The sequence below is a fragment of the Chiloscyllium plagiosum genome, unplaced genomic scaffold, assembly GCF_037043375.1.
Source record: "Chiloscyllium plagiosum isolate Xiang-an unplaced genomic scaffold, Cpla_swu_hap1 HiC_scaffold_4, whole genome shotgun sequence".
NCBI lineage: Eukaryota > Metazoa > Chordata > Chondrichthyes > Orectolobiformes > Hemiscylliidae > Chiloscyllium > Chiloscyllium plagiosum.
The window spans coordinates 135,375,011-135,392,866 of NW_028270142.1; the positions used below are offsets into that span (position 1 = coordinate 135,375,011).

At 41.7% G+C, this 17,856-nt stretch overlaps 1 protein-coding gene across 4 annotated transcripts in view; it reads left to right on the top strand.

The window, feature by feature from the left end:
* LOC122548846 (tyrosine-protein phosphatase non-receptor type 2-like) overlaps positions 1 to 17,856 on the top strand; it is a 94,376-nt gene that overhangs the window by 50,656 nt on the left and 25,864 nt on the right. For 3 of the 4 annotated variants that reach the window (XM_043687695.2, XM_087986710.1, XM_087986711.1), the window contains exons 4-5: positions 10,160 to 10,258; positions 17,667 to 17,804. In XM_043687695.2, coding sequence (XP_043543630.1) covers positions 10,160 to 10,258; positions 17,667 to 17,804 — 237 coding nt within the window. The remainder of the gene's footprint in view (positions 1 to 10,159; positions 10,259 to 17,666; positions 17,805 to 17,856) is intronic. The other variant, XM_087986712.1, reaches the window with a different exon arrangement.

Here is a 17,856-nt window from a genome sequence, read left to right on the forward strand (position 1 = left end):
TGGTATCACTTGCTTTTTGACCTTAGTTTTGGTAGTTGATTTATTCCTTTTTTTTTAAGTTTCATTTTCCACAGGGAAGTTGAATCACAAAACAGAACTCATCAAGGTGTGGAATAATTGTCGTCAAATAAAATTGTAGTTTTGTTGGAACTAAGGTCTTAAAGTAAAGATTACAGTATTTTATAATTTTGTTATTTCTCAGCATTTATCATATCAACTAATTTTAAGCAGTTTAATTTTTTTCATTTTTACTTTTCCCTTTTTCATTTTTTTAAAGGTACAGTGTAATTATGAATCCTGCAAACCTGTGCAGTTGCTTTGTCAGTTGGGATGAAGTTTCTTCACATGGTTTGTTTTGAACCTGAATAAGCTTGCTGTTTGGCAGAAAGAGAAGCTTAAATGCAAACTATGAGGACATTGCAGGCTCCTGGTAGTTTTGAAGGTTAGAGCTGCTGAACAAATTACATTTGGTCCTTTCCTGTGCAATAAAGCATAAACTTTGATAGAAAGGTAAATTAATATAGGTGCTGGAAATTTGAAATAAAAACAGTGCTGGAAAACTTAGCAGACCTGATGAAAGATCTTATATTTGAAATGTCTGTTTCTCTCTCCATAGATATTCAGTAAAACTTAGTAGGTCAGGCTGCATTTTTGAAGAGGGGAAATAATATAGTGTAACTTAGGATGTTATCTTTCTTCCCTATCTGAGAGACTTATTGGTTTCCTTTATGGTGAAATAAGTACATAAATAGAGATCTCAGAAATAGAATGGTACACACTTTAATGTGTTTAGCCCCAGGTATCAACCCCACAGCTTTTTGCAACACGAAGCTGAGTGTAAACTTTGAGAATTTTAACATAGGTAATGATAGCTCTGCATAGAGACAAAGCAGGAAAAGTCTCGGCGAAAAAAAATGTTTGTTTTAACTTCAAAATACTTGAAGTCCTGTATGTTAAGTTGCCTGGTACTATAAGGTCAAGAAACAAGGTTAGGCCATTCAGCCCATGGAATCTGCACTGCCATTCCGTTGTCGTTCATATGTTAACCCCATTCTGATGCCTTTTGTTATCAAGAATTTCTGTCTTAAAGATGCTGAATGACTTGGCCTCCACAACCTTCTGCAGCCATGAGATCCACATTAACCACCCTCTGACTGATGAAATTCCTCCTCGTCTGAGTTCTAAAGAGTCATCCCTTGGGTCCTAGTCTCTCTATGGAAACATCTCCATATCCACTCTATCCAGGCTTCTCAGTATCTATAAACTTCAATGAGATTTCCCCTCATCCATCTAAACTTCATAGAGTCCAGACCCAGAGTCGTAAACCGCTCCTCATGGGATAAGCCCTTCATCCCCAAGGTCATTCTTAAGAATCTCTCCTGGACCCTGTCCAAAGGAAGTAAATCTTTCTTGAATCTAAGGCCCAAACTGTTCTTAATATTCCAAATTCGGTTTGGACTTGAGCCTTGTACAACCTCAGCAATTATTGCGTAGCCCTCTTGAAATGAATGATAACATTGCATCCTCAGAATTCCAACAAACTTGGCAGGCATGACCTCCCTTTGATGAACCAGTGTTGACTGAGCCCTGTTTTACCATGCACTTCCAAGTACTCTGAAATTTCATCCTCAATAAATCTAAAATCTTACCAATAACTGAAGTCAGGCTACTGGCATGTAGTTTCCTGTCTTCTGCCTCCATGCCTTCAGAAACAGGGGTGTTATGTTAACCATTTTCCAGTTCTCTGGGACCCTCCCAGGCTCCAGTGATTCTTTTAAAGTCACCACCAATGCCTCTACAATCTCCCGAACTATCTCCTCAGAACTTTGGAGTGTAGTCCATCTAGTTCAGGTGACTTATCCACTTTCAGACCTTTCAACTTCCACAGTACTTTGTCCTTGGTCACTTTCTCCTTAGTCATGGCTATTATATTCAACTCTTCCTCTGATTTCCTTGACGTTCCGGTGTGCTGCTGAACTCTTCCTCCATGAAGACTGATGGAAAGACTATTCAGTTCCTTTGCCATATCTTTGTTCCTCATTGCTACTTCTCCAATCTCAATTTCAAGGGATCCAATGACTACTCTTGCCTTTTTCTTACCTTTTTTATCTATCTTTTTTAAAAAAAACTTGCAATCTTCTTTCATATTCCCAAACTTCATTTTTTTGACAGTAAAATCAAAAGGCATGCATGTAACTTGTCTAATGACGTTTTAAAATTTTGTTGACTGATATTTTCTTCTGAGTGGAGGAAAATATGAACTTGAAAGAGTGGTTTATTGTAATATGGATTTGATTGGAGATCCATCTTACTTTTAGTAGTCAACTTAATATTTTTAAATACTTTATTGAGTTAAGTTAGATATCCAGTTTATGATCACAACATGACTGATTTAATGTTTTCTAGAACCATTTTTGCCTTTGTGTGGATTGCTTGATTATTGTCTTGTGCATATCACATTTCAAAACTGAATGAGTTACTTGTATTGGTGGGTTGCTTTGCAAGTGTTGAATGAACGCAGGTGTCGGAAACAACTTGTATTAATCACCAGAACAAAATAGTTTTCAACTCGTTCAGTTATGGCTTTTTCCAAATTCAAGAGGGGAAACATTTTCAAGTAAATTCACACCAAGCCAAAAATTATTCGGTGGTTATCTTCCGTAAGTTTGAGAAGTTTTCAGTCTCACGGTTTTCTGTGTACTATTTCTCACTCTTTGAAACAAAGTAACTATTATTCCAAAGCTATGAAGTGGAGCATTCATTGATTAGCTGCTTAAATATTAGCTTTTAACGTTATGATAGGTGGTACATAAATGGCAGTCTTTTGTTTTGATGCTTGCTGGGTAATTTAACCTCCGAACTGCATGATTTTGGGGTGGATGAGAGTAATAATATTTTCCAAGCAGGAGCCCAATCCCCAAACTTCCTCATTTCTGCTTTTTCTAAGTCTGGATGAAGGATATATGTGCACTTGCACTTGGGGTGGGTTAGTTGTTAAGAACTTTTCATGAGGTTAACTTCTTTCATTTTAGCATTGTTTCTATTTTAGATCTGTATTGGCTGGTTTGTTTTCAGGCTTCTGAAAATTGGCAGGACAGTCAAGGCAAGAAGGACTAATTCAATAAAGTAAATGGCTTTGCAGTGCTGGTTGTGCACCAAGCGAGGAGGAATCTGGGCACTATACGCTTTCCCTATAAATCAATTGCTCCAACCCCTCTCTCTGAACTAACTTGTTCCACTGTGCCGTTTTTCTGGAGACTGCCTGCCTTGCTATCCAAGATCATTCATCTAGTTGACACTAGAGCAGGCAGTCTGGAGGAGAAAATCACATTTGAAAGCTTCTCTCCCTCACTTCAAAAATCAGACCTCCCTATAAATATCCAGGCCCCTGGTAATTAACTGTGTTCGTTGGTTGGTTTGATAAAGCAGGAGTTTATCATAGTAATCTATTATTTGTCATGTATGCATTTTGATAAGAGGTAATTCTTTACCCCCTTAGGGTACATCATAGGGAATGAGGTCTTGCTTGTGCTTGTGAACCTTTCCTTAAGCTGTGCAGGAAAAGATTGTGGACTGTGTCTAAGTTGTAAAACTGGGTTTGCCCGATTTAGCACACAGTCATCGAGATATACAGCATGGAAACAGATCCTTTCGTCCAACTTGTCCATGCTGACCAGATATCCCCACCCAATCAAATCCCACCTGCCAGCATTCGGCCCATATCCCTCCAAACCCTTCCTATTCGTATACCCATCCAGATGTCTTTTGAGTGTTGCAATTATACCAGCCTCCGCGACTTCCTCTGGCAGCTCACTCCATGCATGTACCACCCTCTGCGTGAAAAAGTTGCCCCTTAGGTGTCTCTTATATCTTTCCCCCCCTCACCCTAAACCTATGCTATCTAGTTCTGGACTCCACCCCAGGGAAAATACTTTGTCTATTTATCCTATCCATGCCCCTACATAATGAGTAGAAAGTGAGGATTGCAGATGCTGGAGATTAGAGTCGAGAGCGTGGTGCTGGAAAAGCACAGCAGGTCAGGCACCATCCGAGGGCAGGAAAAAAGCTGAAGGGCCTAGGCCTGAAACGTTCATTCTTCTGCTCGGATGCTGTGCCTTTCTGGCACCACACGCTCGACTTAGTACAGATTGGCTAGCTTTTGAGGTTGATAACCATAAGCTGAAAGCACATGACACTCAATGTGATGAACAGCAGTAGATATTTTGTTAATGCTTTCATGGGATGTGGGCATTACTGGCAAGACCAGCATCTGTTGCCTATCCTTGGTTGTCCTGGAGCGGTGGTGGTGAGCTAACACCTTGAGCCATGACACTGACTGTGGTGTAGGTCCCATTGACATTGCAGTTTGGTAGGGAATTCCATTATTCTGACTCTGCAACAGTGGAGGAACAACAGCTTAGTTGCAAGTTGGAAGTGGGGATAGAAATCTGGATGGTACTCGCAGATGATACCTGTTTCATATACCCAGCAAAATAGTCATAGAGCTGTACAGCATGGAAACAGACCCTTCGATTCAGCTTGTCCGTCCCAACCAGATGTCCTAAATTAATCTAGTCCCATTTGCCAGCGCTTGGCCCGTATTCATCTCAACCCATCCTTTTCAAATGCCCATCAAGGTGCCTTTTAAATGTTGATTGTACCAGCCCTCACTTCCTGTATCAGCTCATTCCGTGCACACACCACCTTGTGCATGGAAAAGTTACTCCTTAGATCCCTTATAAATCTTTCCCGTCTCATCTTAAACCTATAGTTTGGACTTCCTCATCCCAGGAAAAGATCTTGGCTATTCACTCTATCAATACCCCTCATGATGTTATAAACCTCCTATAAATTCACCCTTCAACCTCTGAGGCTCCCCCTAGTCAGCCTGTCTCCCTATAGCTCAAATCCTCCAACCCTGGCAACATCCTTTAAATCTTTGTGAACCCTTTCAAGTTTCACAACATCCTTCCAAGAGCAGGGGGACCAAAACGCAGTATTCCAAAAGTAGCCCAACCAATGTCCTGTACAGCCACAACATGACATCCCACGCCTGTACTCAATGAACTGACTAATAAAGGCAAGCATACCGAACGCCGCCTTCACTACCCTGTCTACCTGAGACTTCACTTTCAAGGACCTATGAACCTACACTCCAAGGCATCTTTGTTCAGTAACCTTCTCAGGGCCTTACCATTAATTGTATAAGTCCTGCCCTGATTTGCTTCTTCAAAAGTGCAGCACTATCATTTATCACTCCTCAGAACAGCGTAGCACTTTTGTCTTTGTTGTTGAAAGATCAGAGAAAGGCAAGAATCCTGCAGTGGAGGAATAATATAGACACAGAAGAAGTGGGGCTTTGAGTATTAATTTGATTTTTTTAAATAAATAAAAAGAAATAAAGTTAGAGGCTTAATGTAATAATGTTTTCAAACCTGAGTTTGAGTGATTGTGGCTTTGGGTTTTTTTAAGGGCTCAATGAACGAACATTGCAACTTTTTTTGCATTGCATTTGTTGAAAGTCACATGTCTTGTGATAACAGCTTGTTTACTAAGTGCCCCACCTGTTTTTGACTGTCAGCTTTTCGTTTCTGTTTGGAGATTGCTTGGATTTTTCAGTTGGCCAACCTGTGAAAGGATACTTGCCAGCATAGCATTCCTGTTTCTGAAAATCTTCTTGGTAAGGCTTCACTGTGATACTGGAGCCCTTGTCCGAGCTGAACCTGCATTATTCTCCTGAAGATCATGTGTTTCCTGAGCAAACTACATTGTCAAAGATCCAGAAACATCTTGTTTTCTAACATGTGTCTTTGTGTACCAGGATATCAGATCAACAGTGATTTGAACGTTCCTACGTTATCCTTGTTTTTCTGACTTCAAAAATTAAGGCATATTGGTTAGAGTGTGTTTTTGATTAATCTTTGCAGAGTTTTTTTTGTTACCAAGTATGTGTGAGTGTGAATGTGTATTTTTTTTAATATATTAATGTAATTATATTGTCACCTGACTTGCCAATGCCTAACCCCAATTTACAGTGCAAGAATCAGGAGTGTGATAATCCCCAATTGCCTGGTTGAGTGCAGCTCCAACAGTCAAGGAGCTCACCACCATCCAGGACAAAGCTTGCTTGATTGGCACCATATCCACTCCCTTCACCTCCATTGCTCAATAGCAGTAGTGTGTCAAATTGTTAGAATTACCTCCCAAATGGGTCTACCTGCAGCACATGTTCTGCAGTGGTTCTTGAAGGCTGCTTACCACCACCTTCCTGAGGGCAGCTAGGGCTGGGTAATAAATGCTGGCCCAGCCAGTGACTGAAACATTCCATGTCTGAAGTTTTAAAAAAGTTGTATTTATATCAAGCATTTATATTTTTGCTTTAACAAGTGGCCAGCTTTGCATCACCATGGCATAAATTGTATTTCTGTTTACTGAAGAAACTTCATTGATAAGCTTTGTTTTTGAAGTTTAATATAGAGTAATATCACTTACCTGGAATCGGAAAAACAGATTTATTTTGTGACCTGTGGAGTCATGGGACTGGGGAAAATCTGGTCTAAATTTAAATTTAAATTCTTCCACCTGGGTTGTTAAACCCCCAAACTACATTAATGCTATTTGATTTTTGGCTTGGATATGTCAATATCCATGAAAGTGTGTTCTTGAAATGTCAGTGTAAAGGAAAGGAAAGCTAATCAAAAAGAGTGCAGAGAGGGGCATGGTGACTCAGTGGTTAGCATTGCTGCCTCAGCGTTAGGGACCCAGCTTCGATTCCGGCCTCTGGTGACTCTGTTTGGAGCTTGCGCATGCTCCGTGTCTGCATGGATTTCCTTCAAGTGCTCTGGTTTCTTCCCACATTACAAAAGATGTGCAGCTCAGGTGAATTGGCCATGCTAAATTGCCCATAGTGTTAGGTGCATTAGTCAAGGCTAAATGTAGGGAAATGAGTCTGGGTGGGTTTGGAGGGTCGGTGTGGACTTGTTGGCCCGAAGGGCCTGTTTCCACACTGTAGAGAATCTAATCTAATCTAATTTAATCTAATCTCTGAGGCACTTCCCTGTTTAAACCTTATCTATTGTATGAAAATGAAGGACAAGACTGGCAGGATTCAAAAACCTTGCACGACAAGACAAATGATCAGCTTAGGCAAAACAAAGGAAGCATACCTGTTTGTCAGGCAACTAAAAACAAAGTCCTTGAAGAATAGAGAGAAAGGGGGAAGGAGCTTAAACAGGGTATTAGCATGCTTTGAAATGCCCTTGGCCAGCAGGGTTGAGGAGAATACAGAGGCATTTATACATATGAGGAGCAAGAGGGTAAAAAACAAGAAGGCTCACTTAAGGATAAATGAAGGCGGTTATGTGTGAAGTCAGAGGAAATGGGCAAGATCCTTAATGAGTACTTTACATCCATATTCACCAAAGAGAGAGATATGATAGATGTTGAGATTAGGGAAAGGTGAGTGAATACTCTCAGGTAGGTCAACATGAAGGAGGAAGCGTTGAGTGTCTTGAAATACGTTAAGGTAGACAAGTCTCCAGGGCCAGATGGGATCTTTCCCAGTATACTGTAGGAGGCAAGAGAGGGAATTACTCGGGCCTTAAGTTATCCTTGCACCCTTTTTGGCCTCTGGTGACGTTCCAGAGGACTGAATGACCAATGATGCTCCTTCGTTTAAGAAGGGAAACTGGGATGATTACAGGCTGATGAGCCTGATGTCAGTGGTGGGGAACCTGTTGAAGATATTGAGAGACAGGATTTATTCATATTTGGAAGCAAATGGGCTTGTTAGTGATAGGCAGCATGGGTTTGTGTGGGGAAGGTCATGTCTCACCAATTTGATGGAGTTTTTGAGGAGGTGATGAGAATGATTTGAAGGAAGGGCAGGGAATGTTGTCTATGTGGACTTCAGTAAGGTGTTTGATAAGGTATCTCATGGCAAGTTAGTACCGAAGGTAGAATCTCTTAGGATTTAGGATGAGCTGGCTAGATGGATACAAAACTAGCTCTGTCATGGAAGGTGGAGAGTAGTGGTGGAAGGGTGCTTTTTGGACTAGGGCTTACTAGCTAGCAGTGTTCAGCAGGGATCACTGTTGGGACCTTTGTTTGCAATGAATGATCAAGTGTAGTGGTCTTATTAGTAAGTTTGCAGATGACACCAAAATTGGTTGCAGACAGTGAGGAGAATTGTCAAAGGATACAGCAAGGTGTAGATAGATAGATTGCAAAATTGGGCAGAGAAACGTCAGATCGAGTTTAATCCGGACACGTGAGGTGGTACATTTTGGAAGATCATATTCAGGTGCAAATTGTACAGTAAATGGCAGGACCCTTAGCATTGACATAGAGGGCATATAGGTCCTTAAATCCCTGAAAGTGGCAACAGGTGGATAAGGTGGACAAGAAGGCATATACAGCATGCTTGCCTTCATTAGTCGGGGCATCAAATATGAAAGTTGGCAATTTGTTATAGCTGTACAAAATTTAAAGTTATGCCACATTTGGAATATTGCATGCAGTCTGGTCGTCCCACTACCAGAAGGAGGTGGATGCTTCGGAGGAGGTGCCGCGATGTTGCCTGATCTGGAGGGTTTTATTTAGAAGGAAGAATTAGATTGGGATCGCTTTTACTGAATAAGCAGAGGCTGAGGGGTGATCTGATAGAGGTATACAAAATTGAGGCATACATAGGGTGATAGAGGCCTTTCCCTACGATGGAAAGGTCAATTACAAGAGGGCACACCTTCAAGGTTAGGGGAGAAGTGCAGGGAAACACAGTGGGATTGGTGGTGCCTGGGATGCACTGCCAGTGGAGGTGGTGGAAGCAGGCACGTTGGCAACATTAAGGCATATCTTGATAGTCAAGTGTTTGGGAGGTGAGCAGCAGTATAGAAACTGCATGGACATTAAGTAGCAGACCTCAATAAGGATTAGAATCAGTGCAGACTTGATGGGTAAAAGGGTCTGTTGCTGTGCTGTACTGAGTTGTTTTGTAACTGTATTGTATCCAAAATTAGAATCTAATAAGTTCAATTAGGAAAGTGAAAAATAAACTTAATATTCCAGAATACATGTTAAAGCTGTTGTCATATTTGCAGCTCTTCAACATTCTGCAAGTACTGAGTTGAACGGCTGTAACATACAATGCTGAATGTGTCTAGTATTTTCATAGTCATAGAATCAGTGTAGTGCAGGATGAGACTGTTTGACTCATCGGGTCTGCACCAAACCTCTGAAGATCATCCTACCCGTATCTCTGTAATCCCAAACTTACCATGGATGAACCATTGAGCCTGCAAATCCTTGGACACTGTGGGACAAATTAGCATGGCCAATCCACCTAACCTGCACAGCTTTAGACTGCATGGGACAGTGAAGTACCCAGAGAAATCCCACACAAAAATAAGGCAGAATGTGGGAACTCCATGGGAACTTTGGGATGCCAGGGACATGGGTTTGATTCCATCCTTTGGTGATTGTGTGTGTGGTGTTTGTACCTTCTCTCCGTGTCTGTGTGAGTTTCATCCAGGTGCTCCAGTTTCCTCCCACTGTCGAAATATGTGCAGATCAGGTGGATTGGCCATGCTAAATTACCTGTAGTGTCCAGGGATGTGCGGGGTAGGTGGTTTTGCCATGGAAAATGCAGGGGTTTTGAGGAGTGAGGGAGGTGTAGGACTGAGTGGGATGCTTTTTGGAGGGTCAGTGGGCCAAATGGCCTGCTTCCACACTGTAGGGATTCTATGATTGTATGATCCCTACAGACAGTCACCCAAGACTGAAATTGAGCTTAGGTCCCGGATGCTGTGAGGCAGCTGTGCTAACCACTGTGCCACCATGCTGCTCCAACTCTGAAATGTGAATAGTGACAGTATTTGGTTCAGTGGAATTATTAAATAATTTTAAGATGAAATATTGAGTTATTGTCATTAATGGGGCAAAAACCTGCTTTTGGAGATCAGTTGCAGATCAGCCATGGTATTTTTAAATGGTGGGTTAGAATGAAGGGATAAATTATCTAATCCTGCTCCTATGTATTGTGTAGTGTGAAGAAATTTCAAATTTACAGGTGTAAACTGTTTTCTTTGTGCCCAAGCAGTTGCATTTCGCTATTTTAAAATGAGATTGATTCTACTGTATGACTGTATGCATTTTCTAACAGGGCCCACTTCCCAACTCTTGTGGTCACTTCTGGCAAATGGTATGGGAGCAGAAAAGCAGAGCAGTTGTGATGTTGAATCGCGTCATTGAAAAAGGATCAGTAAGTGAATCATTTCTTTCATGTTTGTTTAATATTTATACCTTAAAATTAACTACATGAATTTAGAGTTAAATCTCTTTTTTTAAAAGAATAATTCCACATTCTGAAATTTAATGCAGATGATCATTTCAGTAAACTGCAAACAGAGGGGCATCTTGCATTCCTCCCCTACTTGACCTGTGCAAGTGAAATGGTGTGATGATGCATTATTTTTTATTCAAGATTTCCTGTGTTTGGAGACCGACCCTCCCAAAACATTCCACGTAATGCATGCCATCTGGTGGAAGCACTGAGTAGAATTATAACTGCTGTCCCTGAATGACAATAACGCTGCATACCTTCTGTTCGCTTGATAGCATTACATGACATGATAAGTTACTTGCCTTCTCTTTAGGTTTTCTTTTGGTTAAGCCAGTGTTTGATGCTTGCAAACTCGCTGCCATGCTGAAGATTTACTAAAGAAACCATAAATAATTTTTTTCCAGTGCAGGGTATATATTTAACACATAAAGGTGCATCCCATGTGCATAAATAAGAACAGAGGTAGATGCAGGAATAACCCAGTCAGCCCTTAGAACCTGCTCTCTACCATTGAATGACTGAACTACTTCAACTCCATTTTCCTGTACTAATTCCATATCCCTGAGATTTTTAGAATGTAGAAAATTATCAATTTCAGACTCAAACTTGGTGAGCTGCCTTCTTGGACCGCTGCAGTCCATTTGGTGTAGGTAGGATGTTAGAGAATGAGTTACAGGGTTTTGAAGGAATAGCAATGTATTTCCAAGTTAGGATGATGAGTGGCTTGTAGATAGTGGTGTTCCCATATATCTGTTGCCATTGTCTTTCTAGATGTTGGTTTTGGAAGGTGCTCTCTAAGGAACCTTGGTGAAGTTCATAGTGAATTTTTAGATGGTTTACAATGCTGCTGCTGTGCATTGGAGGGAGTGAATGTTTGAGGGTGCCAAACAAGCATGCTGTTTTTTTCCTGGAAGGTGTCAAGCCTCTTGAATGCAGTTGGAGCTGCACTCATCCAGGCAAGCAGGAGGGTATTCCATTACACTTGCGAATTGTGTTTTTGTGGATGGTGCACAGGCTTTAGGGAATCAGGAAGTGTATTTCTTGCCTCTGTTTTTGTAGCTGCAGTATTTATATAGCTAGCCCAGTTCTGTTTCTGGTCAGTCATAACCTTGCAAGATGTTCATATTTGGGGGTTTCAGTGATGCTAATGCCATTGAATGTCAAGACCAGATTCTCTTGTTGGGAGAAAGTGAGGACTGCAGGTGCAGGAGATCAGAGTCGAGAGTGTGGTGCTGGTAAAGCACAGTCGAACATGCGGCATCTGAGGAGGAGGAGAACTCATGTTTCGAGCGTAAGCTCTTCATCTCTCGTTGATGGTCATTGCTTGGCCCTTGTGGCATGAATATTACTTGCCATTTGTCAGCCTAAACCTGGATATTATCCAGATCTTCCTGCATGTGGATATTGATTGCTTTTGTAGCTGAGTTGGGAATGGTGCTGAACATTGGGGACATTTGCTCAGAATTGCACACTTTTGAGCTTGATATTTTAATCAACCTGTTCAAAGATGTAATGGCACACCTCTGGAGCAGGTGGGACTCAAATCAGCACTCTACTTTTGACCGTATGAGGGAAGATAGGCCAAGTTCAGAATCCCAAAGAAGTCCTACAGCGATACCTAGAGCCAAAGTAACTGACCTCCAAGAACAATCATGTTCATTTGCAGCAGGTATGACCCAACCAGTTGAGAGTTTCCCCCAATTTCGATTGACTCGCTCTTTGATATCACGGTTGCGAAATGTGTGACCTGACTGAGCATCTGTGAGCAGATTATTCTGGGAGAAAAAACAAAACTCTAGCCATTAAAACTGTCTGCACTAAGTGATTGGTGCCCCAACGCCATTGGCATCGTTGACTTTCTGTTCTGGGAATTGCTGCTGTGCGTGCACACTGGTGGTCCAAAGAGAATTTAAAGAAATAGTGGGAATGTTGAAGCAAATGCTGCATGAAAGCATTGTTGTACCTCTCATCACTTTACTGATGACTAAGAGTTGCCTGATGGGGAAAGAAATTGGCTGGGTTAGATTTGTCCTGATTTTTGTGCGTAGTATGTACCTAGACAAGTTTCCACATTGTCAGGTCGATGCTAGTGTTGAAACAGTACTGAAGCAGCTTGGCTGGGGGAGCAACAAGTTCTGAAGCACACATCTTCAATGTTATTGCTGAAATGTTATTAGGGCCATAGTTCTTACAGCTAGTGTTTCTAGGTATTTCTTGATAGCATGGAATGAATTGAATTGACTGGAGATTGGCACCTAATGGGTGAGGTTGGGATGGATCATTCACTGAGCACATCTTGCAAATTCTTCTGCCTTGTCTTTTGCACTGATGTGCTGGGTTCCACTATCATTGAGGGTGGAAATATCTTGAGTCTCCTCCACCAATGAGTTTGTTTAATTGTTCACTATAATTTGCATTTGGATGTAGCATAATGGCAGAGCTTAGATCTCACCTATTAATTATGTAAATGCAAAGCCTTGTTTATTGTGGCACACATGAGAGGAGTTCCTCAATGTGTAAACAGAACTTCTTTTCTACAAGGACGGTGTGGTGTTTAGGGCCCAGAAGGAATCTCATGGCAACGGCAATTGCGCCCTTGCTTTTCTGGGGCAAGCGCAGGACCTGGCGTCTGAAATGGTGGCTCCTAAATTGGCGGATATGATGTCAGAGACGTAGGCCCAGCAGTGGAAGATGGCACCTGAGGTGACTTCATTGTTGGTTTTGAGGAGAAAGTGAATTCCTGAAGAAGGGCTTATGCCCGAAACGTCGATTCTCCTGTTCCCTGGATGCTGCCTGACCTGCTGCGCTTTTCCAGCAACACATTTCCAGCTCATTGTTGGTTTTGTCTGGTGTTGGCTGTGCTGAAGTTTTGGTGGAAGGGCATCACAGTGACACACGGGTGGGTCCTGAAGCAAGAGTTGTGACAGTGACGTTGGTTGGTCTGGCACAGATGGTGATGAAACGGTGGCAAAGGAGAATTGGCACAACAGTGAAAGATGGCGCCTGAAGAATGGCAACTTCAATTTTGGTTGGATCTGGTGCAGGTGGTGTTGATAAGGAACTGCACTGATAGGACTCTCTTTAAACTGTATCTTTGTATTATTTTTCTTATTTTTAAAACGAGTCAAAATAACATTGGATCATGGTGACAGTGTAGACATTTTCATTGTATTTTGCTGTTTATCTCACCGTAAAATACACACAACAATAAAATCTTTCTTTTTGTACTTTCTTTTGTTCTTTTTCCCTGTCATGCAGCGGGGAGATCAGTGAGGTTCAAGTATGTTTTCTCTCATGTTGATTGCTTCACCACTTGCCACAGACCCATTCTAGCAGCAACGCCCTTTAGAACTCAAGCTTTGTCAGTAGCAGCACTTGCAAGCCACAGTGATTGGCCTTAGTTTTTGCTGCCCTTAGTGGTGTTCAACCTGCAAGGATGCAGGATTTCCTTCTGCATGTTTGACCTGCTCCCATGAGACCTCATGTGGTCTGGAGTCAGTTCTGAGCTTCCACAGCCATCTAGATTAAAGAATTTTTAACTTTGACCACCAATCTGAGTGAACATTGCAGTTTCATTTAAACTGCATCTTGCTCACCTGAATGAATGTGATTTCACTTGACTCAGCTCCAACACTTCCTCCATTTTGCTTTTAACTTTTTTTTTCTTGATGCTGAAATGATTCCATCAGAGCTGGTGACCCAGTGTTAGCTCACTTAGAGTGGAAGAATGGCCATTTGTAAATTTGTAAACTTTTCGTCAGTGATTCTATCATGTTATTAACACAAATCTATTTTTAGATGTATGATGAAGGTAACCCATTGCAAAAGGACTTCACTTAAGGATATTAAAGTGCAATCAAATATATGATTTTTCTCAAAAATTGCTTAGAGATCGATCATTATGTGGGGATGTGGTGGGTGGAAGAAATTCCCATCTTTCCTTGGAGTGCACTTGAGTGGCATTAAAATTTAAATATGGAGGACTTGCGACCCCGAATGTAAGACATTTTGCTAGACATGTTATTATGCCATAGATTTTACTGAACACACAAATTGATCCATAACACAATTGTCTGCTTTTCAATTTTTCGACCTGTCTCCCAAATGGAATTCCTATTATTGTGAATGAATTCCTGGCGGCTTACATGCAGATGCAGCAAACAATTAGGCTGTTGCTATGTTAGAGGATTTGCACACAGGCGGAGACAGGTAAAGCTTCAATTGGTTGGATGACCTTTTAAGTAATGTGTGCACACCCTTTAGCTCACCTCAGTTTAGAGAGGGTTGTTAATGCCATTGAAGGAATACAACAAAGATTCACTGCACTGAATCACAGAATGCCCCATAATCCTAAGAAGTGAGATTGGGGAAGCTAAGCTTCTACTCTCTAGAGTTCAGTAGAATGAGAGGAGATCTTAGTGAAGCCTGCAAAATATGTGAAGGGACAGCCAGGGTAAATGGAGATGAGATGCTTCTCAAGAATTAAGATGGAGAGGAATTTAAGTGCGTCCAAGACAATTTTCTGATTCAGTATGTGGATGTACCTTCGAGAGAAGGTGCAAAACTTGACCTACTCTTGGCAAATAAGGCAGGGCAGGTGACTAAGGTGTCAGTGGGGGAGAGCACTTAGGGGCCAAGACCATAATTCTTTCAGTTTTAAAGTAGTGATGGAAAAGGATAGACCAGATCTAAAAGTTGAAGTTCTAAATTGGGGGAAGGCTAATTTTTACAGTATTAGGCAAGAACTTTGAAAAGCTGACTGGGGGCAGATGTTCGCAGGTAAAAGGACGGCTGGAAAATGGGAAACCTTCAAAAATGAGATAATGAGATTCCAGTGAAAATATATTCCTGTTTGGGTGAAAGGAAAGGCCAGTAGGTATAGGGAATGCTGGATGATTAAAGAAACTGAGGGTTTGGTTAAGAAAAAGAAGGAAGCAAATGTCAGGTATAGACAGGATAGATCGAGTGAATCCTTAGAGTATGAAGGCAGTGGGAGTATACTTTGAGGGAAAATCAGGAGGGCAAAAAGGGGACATGAGGTAGCTTTGGCAAATGGAGTTAAGGAGAAACCAAAGGGTTTTTACAAATACATTAAGGAAAAAAGGGTAACGAGGGAGAGAATAGGGCCCCTCAAAGATCAGCAAGGCAGTCTTTGTGTGGAGCCGCAGGAGTTGGGGCAGATACTAAAGTATTTTGCATCAGTATTCACTGTGGAAAAGGACATGGAAGATATAGAATGTAGGGAAATAGCTGGTGACAAATGTCCATGTTACAGAGGAAGATGTGCTGGATGTCTTGAAACGCATAAGTGGATAAATCCCCAGGACCTGATCAGGTGTACCATAGAACTTTGTGGGAAGCTAGGGAAGTGATTGCTGGGCCCCTTGCTGAGATATTTGTGTCATCGACAGTCACAGGTGAGATGCGGAAGACTGTAGGTTGGCTAACTGTGGTGCCACTGTTTAAGAAGGGTGGTAAGGACAAGCCAGGGAATTGTAGGCCAGTGATCCTGATGTCGGTGGTGGGCAAGTTGTTGGAGAGAATCCTGAGGGACAGGATGTACATGTATTTGGAAAGGCAAGGACTGATTAGGGATAGTCAACATGGCTTTGTGCGTGGGAAATCATGTCTCTCAAACTTGATTTGAGTTTTTTGAAAAAGCAACAAAGAGGATTGATGAGGGCAGAGTGGTAGATGTGATCTATATGGACTTCAGTAAGGCATTTGACAAGATTCCCCATGGGAGACTGGGGAGCAAGGTTAGATCTCATGGAATACAGGGAGAACTCGCCATTTGGATACAGAATTGGCTCAAAGGTAGAAGACTGTGGTGGTGGAGGGTTGTTTTTCAGACTGAAGGCCTGTGACCAGTGGAGTGCCACAAGGATCAGTGCTGAGTCCACTACTTTTCATCATTTTATATAAATGGTTTGGATGTGAACATAGAAGGTATAGTTAGTAAGTTTGCAGATGACACCAAAATTGGAAGTGTAGTGGACAGCGAAGAAGGTCACCTCAGATTATCATGGGACCTTGTTCAAATGGGCCAATGGGCTGAGAAGTGGCAGATGGAGTTTAATTCAGATAATTGCGAGGTGCCGCATTTTGGGAAAGCAAATCTTAGCAGGATTTATACACTTAATGGTAAGGTCCTAGGGAGTGTTGCTGAACAAAGAGACCTTGAAGTGCAGGTCCATAGCTCCTTGAAAGTGGAGTCGCAGGTAGATAGGATAGTGAAGAAGGCGTTTGGTATGCTTTCCTTTATTGGTCAGAGTATTAAATACAGGAGTTGGGAGGTCATGTTGCGGCTGTACAGGACATTGGTTAGGCCAGTGTTGGAATATTGCATGCAATTCTGGTCTCCTTCCTATCGGAAAGATGTTGTGAAACTTGAAAGGGTTCAGAAAAGATTTACAAGGATGTTACCAAGGGAGAGGTTGAGCTATAGGGAGAGGTTGAATATGCTGGGGCTGTTTTCCCTGAAGCATCAGAGGCTGAGGGGTGACTTTATAGAGGTTTATAAAATCATGAGGGGCATGGATAGGATAAATAGATAAGGTCTTTTCCTTGGGGTGGGGGAGTCCAGAACTAGAGAGCATAGGTTTAGGGTCAGAGGGAAAGATATAAGAGATACATAAGGGGCAATGTTTTCACGCAGAGAGTGGTGCATGTGTGGAATGAGCTGCCAGAGGAAGTGGTGAAGGCTGGTACAATTGCAACATTAAAAAGGCATCTGGATGGGTATATGAATGGGAAGGGTTAGGAGGGATATGGGTTGGATGCTGGCAAGTGGGACTAGATTGGGTTGGGATATCTGGTTGGTATGGACGAGTTGGACCGAAGGGTCTGTTTCCGTGCTGTATATCTCTGTGACTCGGGTTGGGGAGTCTAAACCACAGGCTAAGTTTTATAATAAGCGTCAAGCCTTAGAACTGAGATGAGAAATTTATTCAGTCAGAGAATTGTGTATGTTTGGAATTCTTCCAACCTAGTGGGCTAGGAAGCTCGGTCATTTGAGTATGTTTAAGGTCGTAATTGACGGATTTCTAAGTACCCATGGTTTAAAAGGATATGGGATAGTGTTGGGGAGAAGGGCATAAGAAAATGACGAGACCTATTCATGTTAAACTGTGAAGTAGGTTCAACAGGCTGAGTGGTCAACCCTTGGTCATGTGTTCCTAAACAATAGAAATACTGGGTGCTTAACTGATTACAGGTTTGCGACTGCCTCTGTGCCGCATAACAAATTGCAAGTTTTGTTTTTGAGTTTGTATGTTCTTTATTACCCTGAAAAACAAAATGGTGTATATTATCCTTTGCTTTGCAGGTAAAATGTGAAAAGTATTGGCCAAGCAAGGAAGATGAAGTAATGTCATTTGATGACACTCAGTTCAGCTTAAAATTGTTGTCTGAAGATGTGAAATCATACTACACTGTTCGACAACTGCAATTACAAAGAATCTCAGTAAGGATGCATTTAACTGAAATTGATTGTAATGCAACTGTAGACATAGCCT